Raw genomic sequence first — 21,322 nt, 5'->3', positions numbered from 1 at the left:
CAGGTGGGAAGGACCGATCTTCATTCAGGAGAAGGGGCAGCCTCTAGTCCTAAAGTTAGCCTGCGGCCGGAGCAGCTCCAAGCTCCCGGAGGAAGGTACCCGGTGAAACAAGGGCCATTGTTCTGCGGGGCGGGCACTGCATCCCCCATGTGACCCGTTCATGAGTGCCCTGCCAGTTCAGGAAAGTGCTCACCACTCTAGAACTTTCCAGACCTTCTCAGAGACATAAAGGAGAAGAAATGTATTAAAAAAAAAAAAAAAACAACTCTTTCTGGGAGATTTTTTTTTTTCTTGGTTTTAGAAGAAACAACTTCAGGGTTTTTTTTTTCTGCCTTTCAAGCTTTCCAATGTCTAAATATACCAAGCATAATCACTGAAGCAAACCAAGTTATGTACAATATATGTTTATCTTGTTAAACTAACAGAAAATGACTTTGGGTCTGTAAGGGGTGCCAGAAGAATTTTATGGTTGTTTCCCTAAAAATATGACACTATATTTTCATTTCCCAGAAATCAAACCCCCCACTAACTTTTATATCAACAAGCACTGTGGGCAGTGTGCCCATTTCTTTTCCTCAAATTGGTAAATATCAACTTCCAATTGAATAGCGCTCTCTTCCATCAAAGTTGCCCCCAAACAGGTAGTATTTCCTAAGTATATAATGAAAGCTTCACTATTGTAAAATGTTCCCTTTGCAAATATCTCCCCAATTTTCACACATCAGAATAAATCAAGCTTGAGTATTATTTTTTCTATCTCCTCTCTGAACTCTTTCAAAGGTGTTTGACCCCACTTATTGCTACCTATCTGCAATGTTTTCTTCAATTTGTCATCCATTTCATCTTTTAACACCACAAAGAATTGCCAGTTCCATAATCCTAAAATTAGCATTATGAAAATATCAGCCCCCTCAGGTAGGATCTTTCTACAGAAAAGAAATAAGTAACATCTTTTTTAAAACTTGTTACATACTTTCCTACCAAAGACTTTCATGATTCAAGGGCTCCAGTTTCTTCTGATTTGGGCTTCCCTGATACCTCAGTAGTAAGGAATCCACCTGCAAATGCAGGAGACATGGGTTCAATCCCTGATCCGGGAAGACCCCACATGCTGCAGAGCAGCTAAGGCCTTGTGCCACGATACTGAGTCTGTGCTCCAGAACCCAGGAGCTGCAACTACCGAAGCCCAATTGCCTTAGGCCTGTGCTTTGCAACAAGAGAAGCCACTGCAACAACAAACCCGGGCACTATAGCTGGAGAGTAGAGAGAAGGCGGCACAGCAATGAAGACCCAGCACAGCCAAACATAAACAACTAAATAAAATTTTAAAAATCAGCTTCATCTATGTATTCCTATTCCCGTCCCTCCTCAACTCAAGGAGGGGAGATAGGAAATCATAATTCCACTTGCTTCTTTTTGTTTTTAAAACTCTATGCTTCTTTAGCCGAATGGGCTCTGTTCTGAGAATGGGAGGGTGCAGGGGACAAAGGGACCTGCTGGATGAGGAATGTCACATCATGTCTTGACCGTACTTTGCAATATGAGAATGCAACATCAACAGGAACGTCCTGGCAGCTGACTTTCAGGTAACAGTAGAGTATCGACATAGAGCGTCACTGGATAAAGTTCAGAAAAGCCACAGATCACCCACAACAGCCTCTGAGTTGGGTATATGACCACCCCCAGCAATAACTTTAAAGCAAGTTGACTAGCAAGAAAAGATAAACAGATCTGAGAACCAATTATATATATATACACACTTAGTGCACATCGGGGGGAAAAAGGACCGCATGAACCCCAGATATTAAAAGGAAGTTTCTTGACTTCCCTGGTGGCCCAGTGGTTAAGAATCTGTCTGCCAATACAGTGGACACGGGTTCGACCCCGGGACTGGGAAGATCCCACGTATGGTGGAGCAACGAAGCCCATGCACGACAACTAATGAGCCCACGATCACCACAACTAGAGAAAGCACATGTGAAGCAACGAAGACCCAACCCAGCCAAAAATAATAAGTAAATAAATAAAGTATTTTTAAAATAAAAGGAAGCTTTTAAGCAAACAAAAAGGATGGTGAGAGCACTGGGTGAGCACCTCGAGCTCTGGGCCCAGCACAGCTCCTTGGGCTGTAAACACTCTCAGTCTTAAATCCTTCACTGTAAAATCAGCTGTTCAGTTGCTCAGTCACGTCCTACTCTTTGTGACTCCATGGACTGTAGCCATCTGGGCTCTTCTGTCTGTGGGATTTCCCAGCAAGAATACTGGTGTGGGTTATTATTTCCTTCTCCAAGGGATCTTCCCGACCCAGGGATCGAGCCCACGTCTCCTGCATTGGCAGGCAGGTTCCTTACCACTGAGCCACCTGGGAAGCCCTGGTAAAATCAGTAAGGCTGGGCAAACATTACACTAAGAAGCAACTCCAATCAGCTTGCAGTGACAGCCTGGCGAGCTGTGTTGAGAAAGATTCTGAGTCTGCATCTGGGCTCAGGAAAAGAATTTCATGTTCTACTGGAGATGTGTGCCACTGACCCCAAACATTTTCCATCTCAGAACTGAAAAATTTCTGAGGTCCATTCCTATCCTAGGACTCTTTATAATATGTGAGAGAATGCACCCAAAACCAATCAAAAGAGAGGCAAAGGGGCTTTACAAGCTGATCAAGTAACAAAAGCAATAGCAGCTAACATTTAATAAGTGTTATGTATCAGGGACTGTTCTTAGTACTTTATATGTGTTATTTCTCTTAATTGTCACAACAAAACCCAATGACGTGGGTACTACTCTTAATATTCCCATTTTATAGATTAGCAATTGGGCACATTGAGGCTCAGTCATCTGCTCATGGATTTAAACTTGGGTAGTCTGACATCAGAGACTTGCTCTCAATCAGAAGGAAGGAAGGATGGGAAGGAGGGAGGGAGGAAGGGAGGGAGGAGAAGTAAAGACAGTGGCGGGGGCATGCAGGACACCACAGCAACTTCAGAAGGCAGAGGGATAGCAGTGTCCACAGGGAGGAGAGCTGGGCCTGATGAAGGCTGTGTGGGCTGAATTCTAACCTGACCACCTGCCTTGTCCCAGGATCCATCCATGCTCATGGGGAGCATGAAGTCAACTGCGGTACCCAGACACTTCAGAGCCACCTCTGGCTTCTCTGACAACCTAAGCCAGCATTCACAAGACCAAGCCAGATGAAGGAAAGGAATCAAAGAAAAGCATCAGCTGTGAGTTTCACATAGTTCAACGGACATTCCAGAAAGGGTGAGGTCAGTTGGTACCGAAACGACAAGGAAGGCTCAGGGAAAGGATGCGGCTGAAAGACCGGCAGGCAGAAGGGTAGCATGAGCCTAGAGAGCAGCAGTCAAGAGTCTAAGGGAAGGGACTTCCCTGCGATCCAGTGGTTAAGCATCCGCCTTCCAATGCAGGGGATGCAGGTTTGATCCCTGGTCGGGGAACTAATATCCCTTACACTTTGGGGCAACTAAGCTTGGGCGCCACAACTAGAGAGCCCAGGTGCTCTAGAGTCTGTGCTCCACAACAAGAGAAGCCCACACACCGCAATGAAGACCCAGCACATCCAAAAAAAAAGAGTCCAAGGGGGAGAGGAGGCCCAGCTGTGTTCTTCACTCAGTGAAGCTACTGCTCTCGGGGGCTCAGTCCCAGAGTTTATACATGCTCCCTCGCATCTCCCAGAAACAGGGCTGCTTCCTGGCTCTCTTTCTACCACTGACATGTGTCTCTGCATCTAGGGTTGTTGTTCAGTGACTAACTCATGTCCATCTCTTTGAGGCCCATGGACTGCAGCATGCCAGGCCTCCCCGCCCTTATCTCCAGAAGTTTGCTCAAACTGATGGCCATTGAGTCAGTGATGCCATCCAGCCATCTCATACTCTGCCACCCTCTTCTCCTCTTGCCCTCAATCTTTCCCAGCATTAGGGTCTTTTCCAATGAGTCAGCTCTTCTCATCAGGTGGCCAAAGTATTGGAGCTTCAGCTTCAGCATCAGTTCTTTCAATGAATATTCAGGGTTGATTTCCTCCATGTGGTTCAAGGGACTCTCAAGAGTCCACACCACAGTCTGAAAGCATTAATTCTTCAGCACTCAGCCTTCTTTATGGTCCAACTCTCTCATAGGCGGATTTAATTGGGAGGATGTCTCCAAGCCAACCAGAGTCTGAGAACTTGTCACGTACAGGTATCAGGCAAGGCACTCAGGCAGAGTTCTCAACTAGGGATCTATGGAGAGGGGCCAGGGGCCTGTGCACCTCCCATAAATAGCACTCAAAATATGAGGGGCAGACACATTTCTGGGGAGAGGGTCTCCAGGTCCTTTCCCAGATTCTTGCAAGTGTACACAAACCACAAAAGATTTAAAATCTCTGCACAAAGTGCCCAGGTCCGGCACTCGAGAAATTCAATCTCGTGGAGGAAGACAGACGGACAGAAATAACTCAGAGGCAAGGCAGCCTCTGATAAGTATGCTAACGGAGCACAAAACGTGCAGCGGGGGAGGGGCAGAGGTTCATTCCCATGGGCTGTCTGTAGGATGTCCTCCCCTCATCCTGGTTTCAGGATCCAAGTTTTCCATGAGGGAAAAACAGCCATTACAGTAAGTCCCTATGTATGAGCCGTCAAGTTGTGAACTTTCAAAGACATGAATGCACATTCCATCAATGTCAGGCAGCTTGCCCTCCATCTCCTGGTCCTTCAGCTCCACCATCTCCCACCTCCTCTCCCTTCTCCAGTCAGTAACTCTTTGCTCCTGGTTACTTGATGCCAGCCCCTGTGTGCCAGCTGTTGTACTGAACTACTGTACTTTGCAAGGTACCGTACTGTAAGATTAAAGATGAAAAAAAATTTTTTTTGTGCTTGCCTTTTATGTATTATTTGTGTGAAAAATATTGTAGACCTATTACAGAGCAGTATTATATAGCTCCCCAGCTGGCTCAGTGGGTAAAGAATTCGCCTGCGATGTAGGAGATGCGGGTTTGATCCCTGGGTCAGGAAGATTCCCTGGAGGAGGAAATGGCAACCCACTCCAGTATTTTGAAGTCTTTATTGAATTTGTTTCAATATTGTTTCTGTTTTTTTTTTTTTGATCACACATGAGGTATGTGGGATCTTAGCTTCCCTACCAGGGATCGAACCTGTACCGCCTGCATTGGAAGGCAAAGTCTCAACCACTGGACCACCAGAGAAGTCCCTAGAGGAACATTTTACAAAAGAAACCAAATCAGAACTAGAACCAAATAAAACTCACAGATATGAAAAACAGTCACTGAGTCAAATTTAAAAAATGGGGTGGATGCCTCTGCCTCCACTTCCCACTCTAATTTTCTAGCCCTGCTTTGTGTCTGTCCAACTTCCCCTCCTTCTGCTGCTGGAAGTCCTTCACCTGAGATGTACTCCCAGTGCTCTGCTCAGCTGATATAACAAAAGAGGACCCAGGGCTGAGAGCTCACCCTGACTCCCTGGGACTGCCTCCATGTCCTCGCTCCCTCTGCCAATCTTTGGCTCAGAGGTGGTGATGAGGGATCTGGACACCAGCTGGCAGGTGGGGGTGCGGGGGGCATGCGTGTGTACAGGCCTGCACACATCCATTTGGACCCTGGTTGGCAGGAAGGGTGGAAAGGAGAGGATCAGAGGATTTGTAAGGAGATCTCAGCAGAGAGGCCTTTAATCTCTGAAGCAACTGCTTGTGTGGAGGCCACGGGTGACCTTGGAGGCCAAATGGCCAGAAGCACTGGGACAGCGACCACCCCTCCACCAGGCAACTGAGTCTTGAAGACCTGAAGGCCAAGGATGGACTGGCCCCCTGGCCAGTGACCCAAGAGAGGTTCCAAGCCTGCCCCTGAAACAAGAACCTCACTGAACGCAAGATTACCCAACTGAAGCCCTCAAGAGACATAGGACCTGTGAAAGCGCCCGTGGTAAGTCAGCTTCAAAGCTTGGATTAAAACAGAGATAAAGTCCAGTGTTGCTTCCTCCGAGTCCTGGACATCCTCTGAGCATGCTCAGGGGCAGGCAGTTGGGCCATGTTGCCCAACTGCTGAGCTTTGGTGCCCTGGTCCAACCCCCAGATGGCTCTCCTTCTCAACAAAATCCTTGACTCCTAACCCACCCCGCCCCATTGGTGCACATGGAAAGAGGGAGGCGGCACCGACCATCAAAAAAAGAAGACTGGTGGAAGGAGGTGGTGGCAGGTGCAGACATGCATGGTCTGGTGATGGGGAAGTGTTCTCGGCATGGCTGTGTCGTGGGCTGAGAAGCTGGAGGGGTGGCAGCAAGGAGGCTGGCTGAGGACCATGTCCACACACTCCCACCCAGCCTTTCCCTAACTCCCATCAGACTGTGAACTCCAAAGGGGAAGAGATGGGAACCCACGCTCTCTGAGCTCCTGACACACGCTGGGCTTATGTTGAGTCTCACTGGGCACTTAACATGTGTGAGGGTCACTGAGTCTTAATCATAACAGCTCTGCAGGGAGGTCACAGAAGCCCATTATCCAGACGAAGCATCTGAGGCTTGAGAAGGAATAAACACTTTATACAAAGTACTGCAACAGGTGAAGGATAAAGCTTGGATACGAACTCTGCCCTGTCTTCAAATTCCATACGTTTTCCCAAGAATTATCCATGCTTTTTATCCCAGTCAGCAGCCCCCCAGAAAAGTAAATATTCCAGAAATATTTTTACTTAAGTTTTAAAATAAATCACCTTTGTAGCCATTCAAGATTTGCAAAAGAAAAGAATTGAAAACTACACCTCACTCAATTTCCTGAGCATTTATACAGGCATAACTTGCTTAGTGCAGTTTGCAGATATTGCATTTTTTTACAAATTGAAGGTTTATGGCAACCTTTGTTGGGTGTTGAGCCAGTCTGTCGGCACCATTTTTCCAACAGCATTTGCTCCCTCTGTGTCTCTATGTCACATTTTGGTAATTCCTGAAGTATTTCAAGCTTTATCATTATTATTTTACTTGTTATGGTGATCTGTGATCAGTGATCTTTGATGTTACTTTTTTTAAAATGATGCTACTATTGCAAAAAAATTATGACTCACTAGAGACTCAGATGATGGTTAGCATTTTCTTTTTTTTTGGTTATGTCACATGGCATGTAGGATTTTAGTTCTCAGACCAGGGATCTGGCCCCCTGCAGGAAAAGCATGGAGTCTCAACTACTGGACTGCCAGAGAAGTCCCAGCACTTTTTACTCAGTAAAATTTCTTTTTTTTTCCCTCCTGAATTCAACCAATAAAGTATTTTTCACTAAGCTATATAGGTACGGGTTTTTAGACATAATACTACTGTGCACTTCAGTTCAGGTCAGTTGTCAGTCATGTCCAACTCTTTGCGACCCCATCGACTGCAGCATGCTATTACCATGTCCCCATCCATCACCAACTCCCAGAGCTCACTCAAACTCATGTCCATCAAGTTGGTGATGCCATCCATCCATCTCATCCTCTGTCGACCCCTTCTCCTCCTGCCCTCAATCTTTCCCAACATCAGGGTCTTTTCCAAGGAGTCAGTTCTTCACATTCAGATGGACAAAGTATTGGAGTTTCAGCTTCAGCATCAGTCCTTCCAATAAATATTCAGGGTTGATTTCCTTTAGGATGGACTGGGTGGATCTCCTTGCAGTTCATGAGACTCTCAAGAATCTTCTCCAACACCATAGTTCAAAAGCATCAATTCTTCAGCATTCAGCTTCCTTTATGGTCCAACCCTCACATCCATACATGACTACTGGGAAAACCATACCTTTGACTAGATGGACCTTTGTCAGTAAAGTAATGTCTCTGCTTTTTAATACACTGTCTAGGTTGGTCATAGCTTTTCTTCCAAGGAGCAAGTGTCTTTTAATTTCATGGCTTCAGTCAACATATGCAGTGATTTTGGAGCCCAAGAAAATAAAGTCTGTCACTGTTTCCATTGTTTCCCTATCTACATGCCGTGAAGTGATGGGACCAGATGCCATGATCTTCATTTTTTGAATGTTGAGTTTTAAGCCAGCTTCTTCACTCTCCTCTTTCACTTTTATCAAGAGGCTCTTTAGTTCCTCTTCACTTTCTGCCATAAGGGTGGTGTCATCTACATATCTGAGGTTATTGATATTTCTCTTGGCAATCTTGATTCCAGCTTGTGCTTCATCCAGCCCAGCATTTCACATGATGTACTCCGCATATACGTTAAATAAGCAGGGTGACAATATATAGCCTTGAGGTACTCCTTTGACAATTTGGAACCAGTCCGTTGTTCCATGTCTGGTTCTAACTGTTGCTTCTTGACCTGCATACAGATTTCTCAGGATAGACTACAGTATAGTGTAAACATAACTGTTACATTGGAGTAGAAAATGGCAACCCACTCCAGTATTCTTGCCTGGAGAATTCCATGGACAGAGGAACCTGGCGGGCTATAGTCCAAGGGGTCACAAAGAGTCAGGTGCAGTTAACTGAGCATACATTCAACTGTTACATGCACTAGGAAACCAAAACCTTTATGTGGGTCACTTTCTCGCAATATTTGCTTTATTTCAGGGGTCTGGATCTAAACTCACAGTATCGCTGAAGTCTGCCTGTATAAAACCCTTGGTCTGTCTGGAATGCCATTTCTCTATGCCCTCATCCTCCCTTCTCCTTTTCCCACCCTGGGCCCTGTTCCCCGGTCTTGGTGCCATAAAGCACACTTCCACCTTTGATCACTTGAAGGATCTCAGTTCCCTCACCAGGGATCAAACCTGGATCCTGGCAATAAAAGCAATGAGTCCTAACTCACCACTGGACCACCAGGGAACTCCCAAGAACAGTTTAAAAGAAGAGAAGAAAAGGGTAGGCGGCAGATACCACCTCCTCCCCAGGCCTGTTTTCTCATGTGAGTAAAGGCACTGGACCGCTGATGTCTGTGACATCCAGAAGAAGCCACAGCTCTTCCCTGGACTGGCCTCAGCGGGTGGGGCTGAACCCACAGGACTGACTTGAGATTCTTGGCCTTCCTGTCCAGTCCCCTGCGTTGTTTTATTAGTATTGTCAGTGGTGCCCCAAGCTTTATTAAATTCCTTACATTTATGTCAAAGACAGTCACTCAGGTCCCAGCATTTGCTAGTAAATTTCAAGCTTTTGATATTTTCTTCATAGGTAAGGAGGTGAGAATTTATTTTTTTTAATTATTGATTTTTTTGTTCATCGGGAGTTTCCTTTTTTGTACCAATTTTTATTTTTTGAGCACTCCACACAGCATGTAGTATCTTAGTTCCCCAACCAGAAGTTAAACCCGTGTCCCCTGCATTGGTAACACAGAATCTTAACCACTGGACTGCCAAGGAAGTCCTAAGAATTTATTTTTAAATGTCATTCAATTTTTCAATACCTAAATACATTAAAAAAGAAAAGAAAACAATTTTTCAGGTTCTGGGGGGTTTTAATCTAGAATTCTTTCCAGAATCAGGCATCTGGTTATCATAGCTATTATACTTTATTTTTTCTTTTCAACAATCTATATGTCAAAGCAGTGAGGTTACAGGTGATGGTTAGTTTCTTCTTCATATTTTTATGTATCCCATTGATTTACTAATTTCTTTATGCCCTGATTTAATCTAGAAAAAAACTGAATTTTTTTGTGGTTTTCAAGTACCACAGAAGATAAGATGATATAAATTAGAGTAGTTGCGGGGGAAAAAATGAAAAGATACAGGCACAAAATTGATGTCAAAATGCAGTTCATAAAATCTTTTACATGTTTTTCCAAATGATCCAAAAACTGAAGCTTTCTAGTAACCAACACAAAGGGAGAAACCTGAGTAGTAGTACAACTTGCATGGCCAATAAAAAGGAAAATGAATGGGTTGCTCAAGCATGGCTATTTCAATGATCAAGACCAGAAGAAAAGATCTCATCACAAGGAAAAAAAATTATAATTATGTGATGATGGATGTTAACTGAACTTAGTATAGTACTCATTTTGCAACATATACATATATCAAATCATTATGTTGTGTTGTTGTTGTTTAGCCGCTAAGTCATGTCCCACTCTTCTGCAATCCCATGGACTACAGCCTGCCAGGCTCCTCTGTCCATGGAATTTCCAGGCAAGAATACTGGAGGGGGTTGCCATTTCCTACTCCAAGGGATCTTCCCGACCCAGGTCACCTGCACTGCAGGAGGATTCTTTACTACTGAGCCACCAGGGAAGCCCATCAGGTGTACACTTTAACATTTCAATTATATCTCTAAAACGGGAAGAAAAAAAATAAAGACCAGAAGAAACATTTCTGGATGGCTCTCAATCCCATCCTTGGAGAATCTCTCGGGGCTGTACGCATAGCACTGAGGTTCTGGTCTTCCTTGGCCCCTCCTTAAGTTACTGGATCGGTTATGTGGAGAGCTCGATGCACAAAAAGATAATTTTATAGTAGTTAATATGGTCCAGCAAAGGTCCGTCTAGTCAAGGCTATGGTTTTTCCAGTGGTCATGTATGGATGTGAGAATTGGACGGTGAAGAAAGCTGAGCGCCGAAGAATTGATGCTTTTGAAGCATCAATTTGGTGAAGACTCTTGAGAGTCCCTTGGACTGCAAGAAGATCCAACCAGTCCATCTTAAAGGAGATCAGTCCTGGGTATTAATTGGAAAGACTGATATTGAAGCTGAAACTCCAATACTTTGGCCATCTCATGCGAAGAGTTGACTCATTGGAAAAGACCCTAATGCTGGGAGGGATTAGGGGCAGGAGGAGAAGGGGATGACAGAGGATGAGACGGCTGGATGGCATCACCGACTCGATGGACATGGGTTTGGGTAGACTCCGGGAGTTGATGATGGACAGGGAGGCCTGGTGTGCTGTGTTTCATGGGGTCGCAAAGAGTTGGACACAACTGAGCGACTGAACTGAACTGAACTGAATTGAATATGGTCCAGGCACACAGCCATTATCTGGTATAATGAACATGTATTATTTTTATAATCATAAGGAAATTCTATTTAAAAAATAAATAACACACTGTGTGATTCATTTCCATAAAGTATAAAAATTAATCTATGCTTATGGTAGTGACAACAAGTGCTGGTCAAGTTGTTTCTTCCTTGGAGTGTTCCTTACACAGGTATGCTCAGTCTGTGGAGATTCATCACGCTGCTTCCTTACATGTGCACTTTTCTGTACATGTAATATATTTCCATGAAAGGTAAAACAAATCAGGGCCACATGGACAATTCGCATGCTTATTTTCTAAAAAAGTTGGTCAATAGTTAAGAAATTTAAAAGTTTAGCATAAAAAATTAATCACATACTAAACTATTACAGAGATTAAAAAAAAATTCATGACTTCCCTGGTGGTCCAGTGGCTAAGACTCCAGGCCAATGCAGAGGACCCAGGTTCAATCCCTGGTCCGGAACTAGATCTGCAAGTCGCAACTAAGATCAAATATCCCACATGCCTAACTAAGACCCTGTGCAGCCAAATAAATAAATATATTTTTAAAAAATTCATTTCTGCTCATCTCATGGGTACTTCTAACACAATGCAGCACTTGTAGGAACCTAAGAGTCTGTAGAAATGTAAAGACGTATCCATCATGCTTTGCTCAGATGCCCTGACAGGTTCAGCCCAAAGGCCTTTACATACCCTGTCCAAACTGCTCTTGGCTCTTCCAGTGGCCCTTTTCATATCAGATAACATTTAAACCCATTAACTGTGGGTCACAAGGTCCGAGGAGAGCTGTCTGAAAGCTCAGAACGTGTGCTTGGCCTAGCTGATGCCTCGTCATCCTCGGATAGAACGAAATGTGCTCGTGGAAGTTTAAAGGGAAGGCCCTGAGACTGGTGGAACTCAGTGGAGAAGCAGGCGGTGAGAGGCCAAGTCCAAGAGCAGCCTCCAGGCCCCGTTCCAAAGCAAGCCCTGTCCTGGCGGCTGCTCTGCTCCACTCCATAAAGCCCAGGCTGGAGGGCAAGGCCAGCCTCTGGGGCCTGGAAAACTACTGCAGGCAGCCCAGCCCCTCTGCAAGCCAGCACAGGAGCGGCCACTGCAAAGATCTCATGCTGCTTGGACACATGACTCCCAGGACACAGTCGGCATCCGCAGCACCATCGACCGGGGCCTCAGCTCACCCGAGGGTCTCAGGTTGGCAGGAAGAGAGCAGGGCCTGCCAGGCTGCCAAGACTCTGTGCCCACGTCAATGAGGACTACAGAACCTAGGGAAAGGAGTGGTCACAGCTGAGTCCTTGTCCTTGCTTCCCCCAGACCTGCTGCAGACCGCGCTGGTCCAAAGGAAACACACTTCTAATAAAAAAGCACTAAAGGCGTCATTCTTATCCTTTCATTTGCATTTAAAGGCTATTGTTGTTTGTATGTATTATGGAACGAGGAACAAGAATTCCTAGGTTCTATTCTTGGATCCATCACTGATAAACAAAGTATCTGCCAGTGGAAAATATCAGGTGCTTGGAAATTCAGAGCTTACCATCCAAACCCAGGAGGTATCTGAGTGCCCAGTATTTTCCCTGAACTGGATACTGATCTGAAGTTGCACGCGGCAGCTGGATGGCAGCATAAAGAGACAGACGACTTGTGTCCTACAACGTAAGGAGGACAGAGGGACAGGAGCCAGAGCGACAGCCCAGCCCAGGGTGGCGTGGACAGGTTCCAGGGGCCACAAGGAGCCACGGAGCAGCTGGGCTTCCCTCCCCACTTGCCTCTGCTGCTCCGAGTCTCAGCATCCTGGCTCAGCCCACACATCTGTCTCTCCTGCTTCTCCCTCTCTCCCAGTCTGTGTCTCAGATTACTCTTCTACCCTGAGTTACCTCCATGACTGGAGGGTTTGCATCCCTTCTAAGTCGGAATGGCTGTGGTGACCCCAGAAGCTGCGGGGCCAGCCTGACCTCTGTGACTGTAGCTCCCCAGTCTGCTCAGAGTCCATTAGGAGTTGCAAGGCCAGCCAGAGAGAGGTGTTTTAGGTTTCAGGTGGTGGAAGCCAATGAATTCCTGAGCTTGTGGACACTCTGGGTTGTTTGGCAGGTAAACTGGGCCTTTATATGGGGACATTGCAGACCCAGCCTTGCGAGATCTGGAAAGAGGCTGGTACGCACGACTGCTAAGCCCTGGCTCTGTGCCCAGAGATGACTGCTTGGTTCCAGCATCAAGTTGGTCACAGCAGCAGGTCAGTTACAGATCAGAGAACCTAGAAACCATTCTAGTCCAGACCTCTGCCCTCTGGCAGGACGAAGCTAAACCAATCTGAACAAATGGGTCTGGCTCGTTAAAACCTGCCAGAACGGACTCCTTAACTTCCAGTAATCGTCTGTGCCCAGGGCTGCTTTCAGCCAGTACACACCAGTACAGCTGTGCCAGTTCTCAAAACACTGGAACATTTATGAACATGTTGGTATATAGTGACTGCCCCAGACCCTCTGAATGTCCCACTAGATCCCTGACCTGTCCCCAGTGGAGCTCCATGACCCAACAGCTAAAGGCCAACGCAGTCACAGCATGGAAACTTCCGCCCCGACCCAGCACCACCATCCATACAAAAGTACAGCCTTGTTAAACAGTTTCACTATCTTTCCTTTCCTCCCATTCAGTTTTAAACCTTTGAACTGTTTTCTCTTATCTGCTGAATAAACACCACCCTTTAAGGTTATTAAAAGTCTTCCCTAATCTGGCATCATTCTCCTTCACCAAACCCAGACACCCAACACTCCCAAACATGAACTTCTTGACTCTTGGTCTGGGCTTCTGCTGACCTCTCTGCCTGGAACATCGTTCTCTTTGTGCATCTGCTCAAGTCTTACCAACTCCTCAAGTTCTCCTGAAATGTCACCACTTCCAAGAATTATTAGTTCAAAGAGCCATGTCTCATTTTCACAAGTGTCACAGCAACGGGTAGTTCTATCCATGTAAAACACGATGGCTGTCTCATACTGTGATTATTTTCACATATGCACCCAAACCGCCCTCCAAGAGGGAAAGCTGCAAGAGACAGAAACCATAACGGAGTCATCACCACATCCAAGTGACTGAGCACGATGCAGTGCTCGAGCTATGTGCTGAACAAATGTTTGTTTAAATGAGCAAGTGAACAGCTCTCTGTCTTTTGTTCAAGGGACCCATTTTTCTGTCTGTGAACGATTTTGGATACTCCCCATGTGGCTGTATCTTTTTCTAATATGGAGCTCAAACTGCACATCGCCCATGTCAAACTATGGGGTTACTCCGAGAAGCAGCAGGAAGCATGCTCCCTGTCATTACCTTACCACCCTGGAGTCTGTTAACTGCCATCTCTCCCCACACTTCTCCCAGCGCCAGATCAGGGCGGCAGCCACACAGGGACAGGCAAATGAAAGGTTCCTGGTAATGGAGGCTGGCCTTATAGATGACAGGAAGGCTGGTGGTGGGGTGAGTTGGCAGGACTGCTAGAGGGAGGCAGGATGGTCAAGATGGGGTTCCGGTTGCTGCTGTGTGCCAGGGTACATGGCAAGGAAGGCCTGCAGCCCTCTTCCCACCCTTCTGCTTCCCAAGTCCTCCTCCTCCCCCACTCTCCCTCCAGAGGAACAGCTGGGAGCAAGACCTAGAAGACAAGAGAAGACTTTAATGCTTGGTGTCTCAGCTTCTTAAAGACAAATGATGGGAGACAGGGAGCCAAAAATCACAGCCACTGTCTAAAAGTCTCATTCCAACAGGAAATCAGAAAAGAGAAGAGGACTTCCCTGGTGGTTTAGTTGATAAGAATCTGCCTGCAAATGCAGGGGACACGGGTTCAATCCCTGGTCCGGGAAGATCCCACATGTCCCAGAGCAACTAAGCCCGGGAGCCACAACTGTTGAGCCTGCGCTTGTGCTCTAGAGCCTGAGAGCTGCAACTACTGAGCCCCCTAGCCCTAGAGCCCATGCTCAGCAGCAAGAGAAGCTGCCGCAAGGAGAAGCCCATGCACCACAACTACAGAGCAGGCCCTGCTCATCACAGAGAAAGTCCTCACGTAGCAATGAAAACACAGCACAGCCAAAAATGAATAAATAACTTTTAAAAGAACAAGAAAAGAGTAGACTATGATGGGATAGCCCCGCATGAAAAGCCACCCTAACAGCAGGTGGCCTGGAGGAGTTCCAAGAGGCTGAAAAGAGGCTTGATGTTCAGTGGCTAAGTCGTGTCCAAGTCTTTGTGATCCTATGGATTACAGCATGCCAGGCTTCTCTGTCCTTCACCATCTCCCGGAGTTTGCTCAAACTCTTGTCCATTGAGTCGGTGAGGGGAGGCTTGGACCCCCGAGGACCCTTAAAGACGAGGGTTAGAGGAGTGGAAAGCTGACTGTGGAGTAGGAAGCTGGGGACATTCCTCTGGAGAAGGGTCAGTTTGGAAAAGGAAACAAAGAATAAGGAAACCCAGGTAGACAGTGATGGTGCATCGAGAAGAGGAAACAAACAGACCCAGGAACTAACGGATGGAGAAGGATGAGGCAGCCAACAGGAGACAGAGGTCGGGAGCAGGTGTGAGAGAGTATGACTGTGGCGCCCCAGCTCTCTGAGGAAAAAGCACTCTTGAGGAAAACAGGCTGGGGGAGGGGAAAGGGAGGCCCTTCACCTCAGGTCACCAAGCAGCTGCCTTCCCCTCTGTACTAATCTGTGCAGAGGACCCCACAGGCTCCCACATTTGACAAGATGGTGGCCACACTGAGAAGGGGTGTCCCGAGGAGGAGAGAAGACAGATCTCACCCGGACCTCCTACCCACCCACACTTCACCTGGGCTCACCCACGTGGGTCGCTGAGTGGCCATGGGTCTGGGAGTGTCCATCCACTTTGTCCTTCAGAGGGAAGAGCTAGGCTTGGGGAGGGAAGACCAGCTGCGGGACGGCAGACCGGTCTTCAGAGGGAAGCACCCTCCTCCTTAGAGCCATGGACCTGACTGGGAAGACCCTTCCTCACACCGAGCGGAGCTCCCGGACCCCAGCAATGCTCAGGCATGGAGATCACCCAGTCTGAGTGCCCAAATGGAAAGGGACCAACTTCCCCCTTTGGCCTGAGCAGCAGCCACCTGCTCCTGGATTCTCCAACTCCGTTAGCAGCAGAATCAGGGATGGAACCCCAGTCTCCTCACCACAGCCAGAAATATTTCCACAGCCACAGAGGCAGAGGTTCTGCCACAAGTATCCATCTCGATCCTGAAGCGGCTCAATTACTGACCCAAGTAATTCCCTGTCTTTCGCCACAAGAGGAGGCAAAGCACCACACCCAACCCGGGGAAGAGCAGCTGACACAAGAACTCAGAGCATCTTCTCAGCAGAGCTTCACCAGCCGCTCCTCTGGTTTCCTGAATGCAGTGGGGGGTGGGGGTGGGGGGATGTTTATCTAGAATTCCAGACAACATTCTGGGATTATAAACCTCCACCCTTCAGGCCCGGGAAGGACACCTGGTAGTTCTGGGAGATTCTCTTTATCCCAACTATCACAGTGACCTTTCAGACAGTCTTGACACTTTGAGGATTTTTACTTCACTCCGTCCTTAAACTGAAAATCGCCTCGGCTAGCCATGCCTGTGGAAGCAAAGCTCTCTCTCAAGACAATCCTCTCCCGTTTTCCTAGGAAGAAGCCGAGGCACAGAAAAATTAAGTGGCTCTGGCTCCCTTGGAAGAGTAGGAATCCACCCACCGTCCGGTCCACGGAGGTGCCCACTGCGCCCTGACCGGGGTCCGGGGTTCAGCCCATTCTGCAGGGTGGTCTGGGGACTGTAGACAACCCGCTGTGGGGGGACAGTGCGCGGTCGGGATCCCGAGAGGAAGCCACTTAGGGGGAGGTGGGCGACTGGAGGAAGAGGAAGGGGCTGGGAGGGGAGTGGCCTGTGGGAAGGTGGAGGGGGTGGGGGGGCCGGTGGCTCTCGGCCCTATCGTTAAAGTAAGGAACTCCCCCCACCCGCCCCGAAAACGCAGCTAGGGAGCGAACCCAGTGAGCCGTGGAGACACGGCGGGGAGAAAAGTCTGGGCCCCGAAGACAGGAGCGCGCGGCCTGCCGGAGGCGGCCGAGGGACCCAGAAGGACATGGACCCGGCCCGCGTGGACGCGTGTCTCTGGCAGCGGGTCTGCGAGCCCAGCGCCGCCGGGGTGGCCCGGGTCCCGCCGGCGCCCGGCACCTGGGGACCCCGCGAGTGGACACCCGGTCCGCGATAGGGGGCAAGACCTGCAGGCGGGGGCCGCCGGCCCTGCCCCTCCCCACCCCGCGCCCCGGCGCTACTCACTGCGGTTCAGGGGGTTCCCGCCGACCTGGGCAGACGCCGCCAGTTCCAGATAAAGCGTCCAGAGCCCCACGGACACCACGGCAAGCAGCAGCAGCAGCCGGAAGCGCCTCCGCAGCAGCTTGACCGGGCGCAGGAGCAGCCGGAGCCGCGCGGCCCGGGGGCCCCCCATGACCCCGCGCCCCCGGCCCGCCCGCCCTCCCGCCCGCTCAGCGCCGCGCCCCGGCCGCCCGCCCCGGCCCCCGGCTCCTGCCCACGCCGGCTGCGGGCTTGCAGCCGCCAGCCCTCGCTCTGCCCATGAGGAGGTTCCCCAGGTGCGCCGCCCCGCCCCGCGCCCCCGCCCGCGGCCCACCTGCCCCGCCCCCGGACCGGCCCCGCCCCCGGGCACAGGTGGGCCCCGCCCCCGAGAAGCGGCGGGAGGGGGACTGCTGCTCCCGCCTTGCTGGTCACTCCCCGGCACCTCTGCAGATCGGGGTGCGTGGGGCGTAGAGGGCCGTTGTGATCCAAACTCTGCGCGGGACGGAGACCCGGCAGGTTTGCTCCCAAAGCGCAAGTGGTGTCGAACTGGGCACACGCGGGACGCGGGGGCGCGCGGGGAGGCTTGTCTGGGGGCGTTTCGTGGCCTGCAGCGAGCCTGCTCCTGCCTTAGAGTGGACGTTCGAGTCCGGGAGCCAGGGCCCCTTCGTTCAGCCGCAGTCCCCTCTCCCAGCACATCTCCAGGAGGCCCTAGGGGAGTTACACGGCCCCTAGGGTGACCCCAAGCAGTTGTTCTCAGACTAAGATGACAGAGCTTGGTGGGAGAGTGGATGTTGGAGGGTTCTGAGGAAAAAATTACAAGTCAAAAAACAAAAAAGCCTAAAGGAAACTCACTCCTTGAATTAAAAAACTTCATCAAGATATTCCTCCAGGCAGGTAAGATTTTATCCTCTTATTTAAATGAGAGTTAAGAGTTCAGAGGGGCAGAGTGGACTACCTAAAGGGACAGTGCAGTTTTCTTTTTCCATTTTTCTCCTGGGACGACACTCAGGAGACTAGAGAGAAAGTGGAGAACCACAAGCCTTCCTGGACATTTTAAAGCCAAATGAACTGCATGCAAAATACTGTTCAAAGACAGAAGCTCACATAATTGAGTGCCGATCCCCTTCTCTCAGTTGCTGAGAGTAGCTGGATGTCGCACCGTCCCACAGGCTCCACTGGACTATTGTAACTTTTCTAACTAGCCGCTCAACTCCAGACTCCCCACCTGCACGCCCCCATCTTCTCCACTACCACCAGATCGTCCTTGTAAAATTCCTTTACACCTGCTCAGAAATGTCTACGTGCCAGTGCCTACGGACTAAAGTGCAAACTGTAATTCCGGAATTCAAGGCCTTCCAAAATCTTGTCCAACTTCATAAGACCATATGAAAGCTGCTGCAGCTAAAATTAGAGCTTATTCACTGCCTCCGAGACATTTTTCTTTCCAGTTGGTCAGGTCTGACTCCTTCTCCAAGGTCCATTTCAAGTGTATGAAGCTTTCTTGGACCAGCCCAGTCCTGAGTAACCCCACCCTCCTTGGAGCTTTAACACACTGCCTGCATGATATGTACCCATCCACTGACAGGTACACACTTATTTTGAGTTTGAGTCTTGTCTTCCAAGATTGAGTCCTTGCATCACCGACTCAATGGACATGAGTTTGAGCAAACTCTATAAGATAATGAAGTGCAGGCAAGCCTGGCATGCTATAGTCCAAGGGATCGCAAAGAGTCGGACATGACTTAACGACTGATCAACAATTTGTCTTCCAACTTCGCTGTAAGCCTTCAAAAGTGGGAACTGTGCAGGCTTAGGATACAGTATGGCATCCATTTAGCACTCAGTACCATTGGTACCATTTGAGGACCAAGGCAGCACCAGGAGCGAACATCCCCAGAACTCTGTGTAGTTCTTTAGCCAAAGGTGAGTCTAGAGAACAATTCTGTACCAGTAGCCTCAGGGGAATGTCTCTGTGAAGGTCCAGACCACAGATATGGACACTTACCACCCCTTCTTTCTCTCCAGGAGACCAAGACAGGAGCACCCAGAGTGTAGAAGCTTGGCTGAGGCAGAAGGGAGGTGACCAGGGTCCCTGCACGTGAAGTCTCTCTCTCTCACTGGGGCGATCACCCTTGATATTAGGCTGAATCACTTTCAGGATTTTGTCATGAAAACTGGTGGCAGCCCCATGATTCTCTCCTTAAAGTTTGGCCCTCTGGAGTGATGGATGCAACTGCTTCAATGAACCAGAGCCTTGAAGTGTTTATTATGTGGGAACAAGGTGAGAAATAAAACACAGAGCATACCATTTAGGAGAAAAAAATATTCCACCGAAAAAGAAAGCTAACACTTTAAAGGTCAAGTTTCTAGTCCAAATAGTGAATTCCAGAGAAATTCGGAAAACGAAAAAGGAAAAAGACTGATCTTTTCTGCATCTCTCAATATTGTGCCCTCCTCTTCTCACTCCTCCTCTGTTCTTACACCTTGAATGGTGTCCTTGAAGGGGATGCAGGGGTGGGGAGGGGTGAGGGTCAGGAAAACCCTGGGACTCTGCTTCCCTCTTCAGACTCTGCTTTCATTTTTATTTATTTTTTAGATTTTGACTGCGCTGGGTCTTCGCTGCAATGCATGGGCTTCTCTAGTTGCTACGCTGTTGCCTGCAGTTTTGTGGGATTTTAGTTCCCCAACTGGGGGGTTGAAACTGTCCCCTGCTTTGAAAGGTGGATTCTTAATCACTGGACTCCCAGGGAAGTCCCAGAGCAATTCTTCTTCTAGACTACAGGGATGTCAGAATATACTAACTCCTGTAACCCCAGGACTTGCCTTCTCAGTTCCTGAAACCTGATGTCTATGTTATAATACAGCGCCTGGGCTGCTTCATTGTTTAGGACTCTGTGCTCTCACTGCTCAGGGCCTGGGTTTAATCCCTGTTTGGGGAACTGAGATCCCACAGGCTATGTGGCTTGGCCAAAGAAGAAGAAGAAGAATGCAGCATGTTTGAGCTTATAGTATACCTGATTTCATCACTTACTGGTTGACATACCATACTAGTAAGTGATGAAATCAGGACTAAAGCCAGATCTTAGCCTCTGGCTTCTTTCCATTGCACCCAGATAGTCCTGTCTCAGTCCAACCTTCCATAGTCCTTTACGCCTATACAGACTTCCTTCTCCTCCTCACTTTTATTTTAGGAGCTTCCCTGCTATTCACATGTTATTTCTTGGAGATACCTTGGTTGGAAATTCCAACGATAAATTCATGGGAAGCTCTGGGCCATCACTAAGCCAGTGGCTTAGATGGAGACATAGAGGCCTGAGTTCCTTTGAGAGAATTCCCGAGAGAGAGAGCTGAACAGTGCGATCCCCAAGGGCCACGATCAACTCACATAAATCATCTGTACCCAAAGCTGTAGGTTTCTCTGATTCCATTTTGCACGTGGGAAATGGGCTCAGAAATGGTAAATAACTTACTCAAGGCAATAAGGTAACTCTGTCTCAGATGCGACTCAAACTCAAACTTACTAACTTCAGACCCAATGCTTTTTTTTCCCCCCCTTTGCACATGTTGCTACCTTGGAAGTTCCTCTGGAGAAATATATTCACCCTGGAAACTGTGAGCTCATCCTCAGCACATCCGTAACTCACTCAGCCACATGATCCTTCTTCTCATCCTCTCCTCCCCACCCTCATCCGTGCCTCCTGGGCCACTCTTTGCTAAAGACATCTTTTTTTCTTTCTTTAGCAAAAGAAAAAGATGTCCCTTCCTTCCAGGAGTCTATCTTTCACAAATCTCTTTTTTCCTTAAAAAAATTTTTTTTTAAATGTGGACCATTTTTAAAGTCTTTTTTTTTTTTAAATTTGTTACAATATTGCTTCTGTTTTTTGTTTTGTTTTTTCGGCCTCAAGGCATGTGGGATCCTAGCTACCTAACCTGCACCCCTTGCATCAGAAGGCAAAGTCTTAACCACTGGATCACCAGGGAAGTCCCCATCTTTCACACGTATTTCTGCAGAGTTTGCTACTGCAGAGGCTACTCCCAGGAGAAGGTGGAGACCCTCACTGAATGCTTCTTCTTGTCCACTTCTGATT

The 21,322-nt window shown here is 48.3% G+C and overlaps 1 protein-coding gene across 3 annotated transcripts in view; it reads right to left on the bottom strand.

Moving 5' to 3' along the window:
* Window positions 1-17,427, bottom strand: part of B4GALNT3 (beta-1,4-N-acetyl-galactosaminyltransferase 3) — a 97,528-nt gene extending 80,101 nt beyond the window's left edge. For 2 of the 3 annotated variants that reach the window (XM_086402479.1, XM_086402481.1), the window contains exon 1: window positions 17,220-17,425. In XM_086402479.1, the coding sequence (XP_086258605.1) occupies window positions 17,220-17,388 (169 nt within the window). In that variant the 5' untranslated portion in view covers window positions 17,389-17,425. Of the gene's footprint in view, window positions 1-17,219 lie in introns of all 3 variants that reach the window. The other variant, XM_086402486.1, reaches the window with a different exon arrangement.
* Between the last annotated feature and the right edge of the window lie 3,895 nt (window positions 17,428-21,322).

This window comes from Bos grunniens, chromosome 5 (assembly GCF_055505025.1).
Source record: "Bos grunniens cultivar Pamir isolate PY7600 chromosome 5, Bosgru_T2T1.0, whole genome shotgun sequence".
In the NCBI taxonomy this organism is placed as follows: Eukaryota; Metazoa; Chordata; class Mammalia; order Artiodactyla; family Bovidae; genus Bos; species Bos grunniens.
This window is presented reverse-complemented; position numbering and strand designations above follow the sequence as displayed.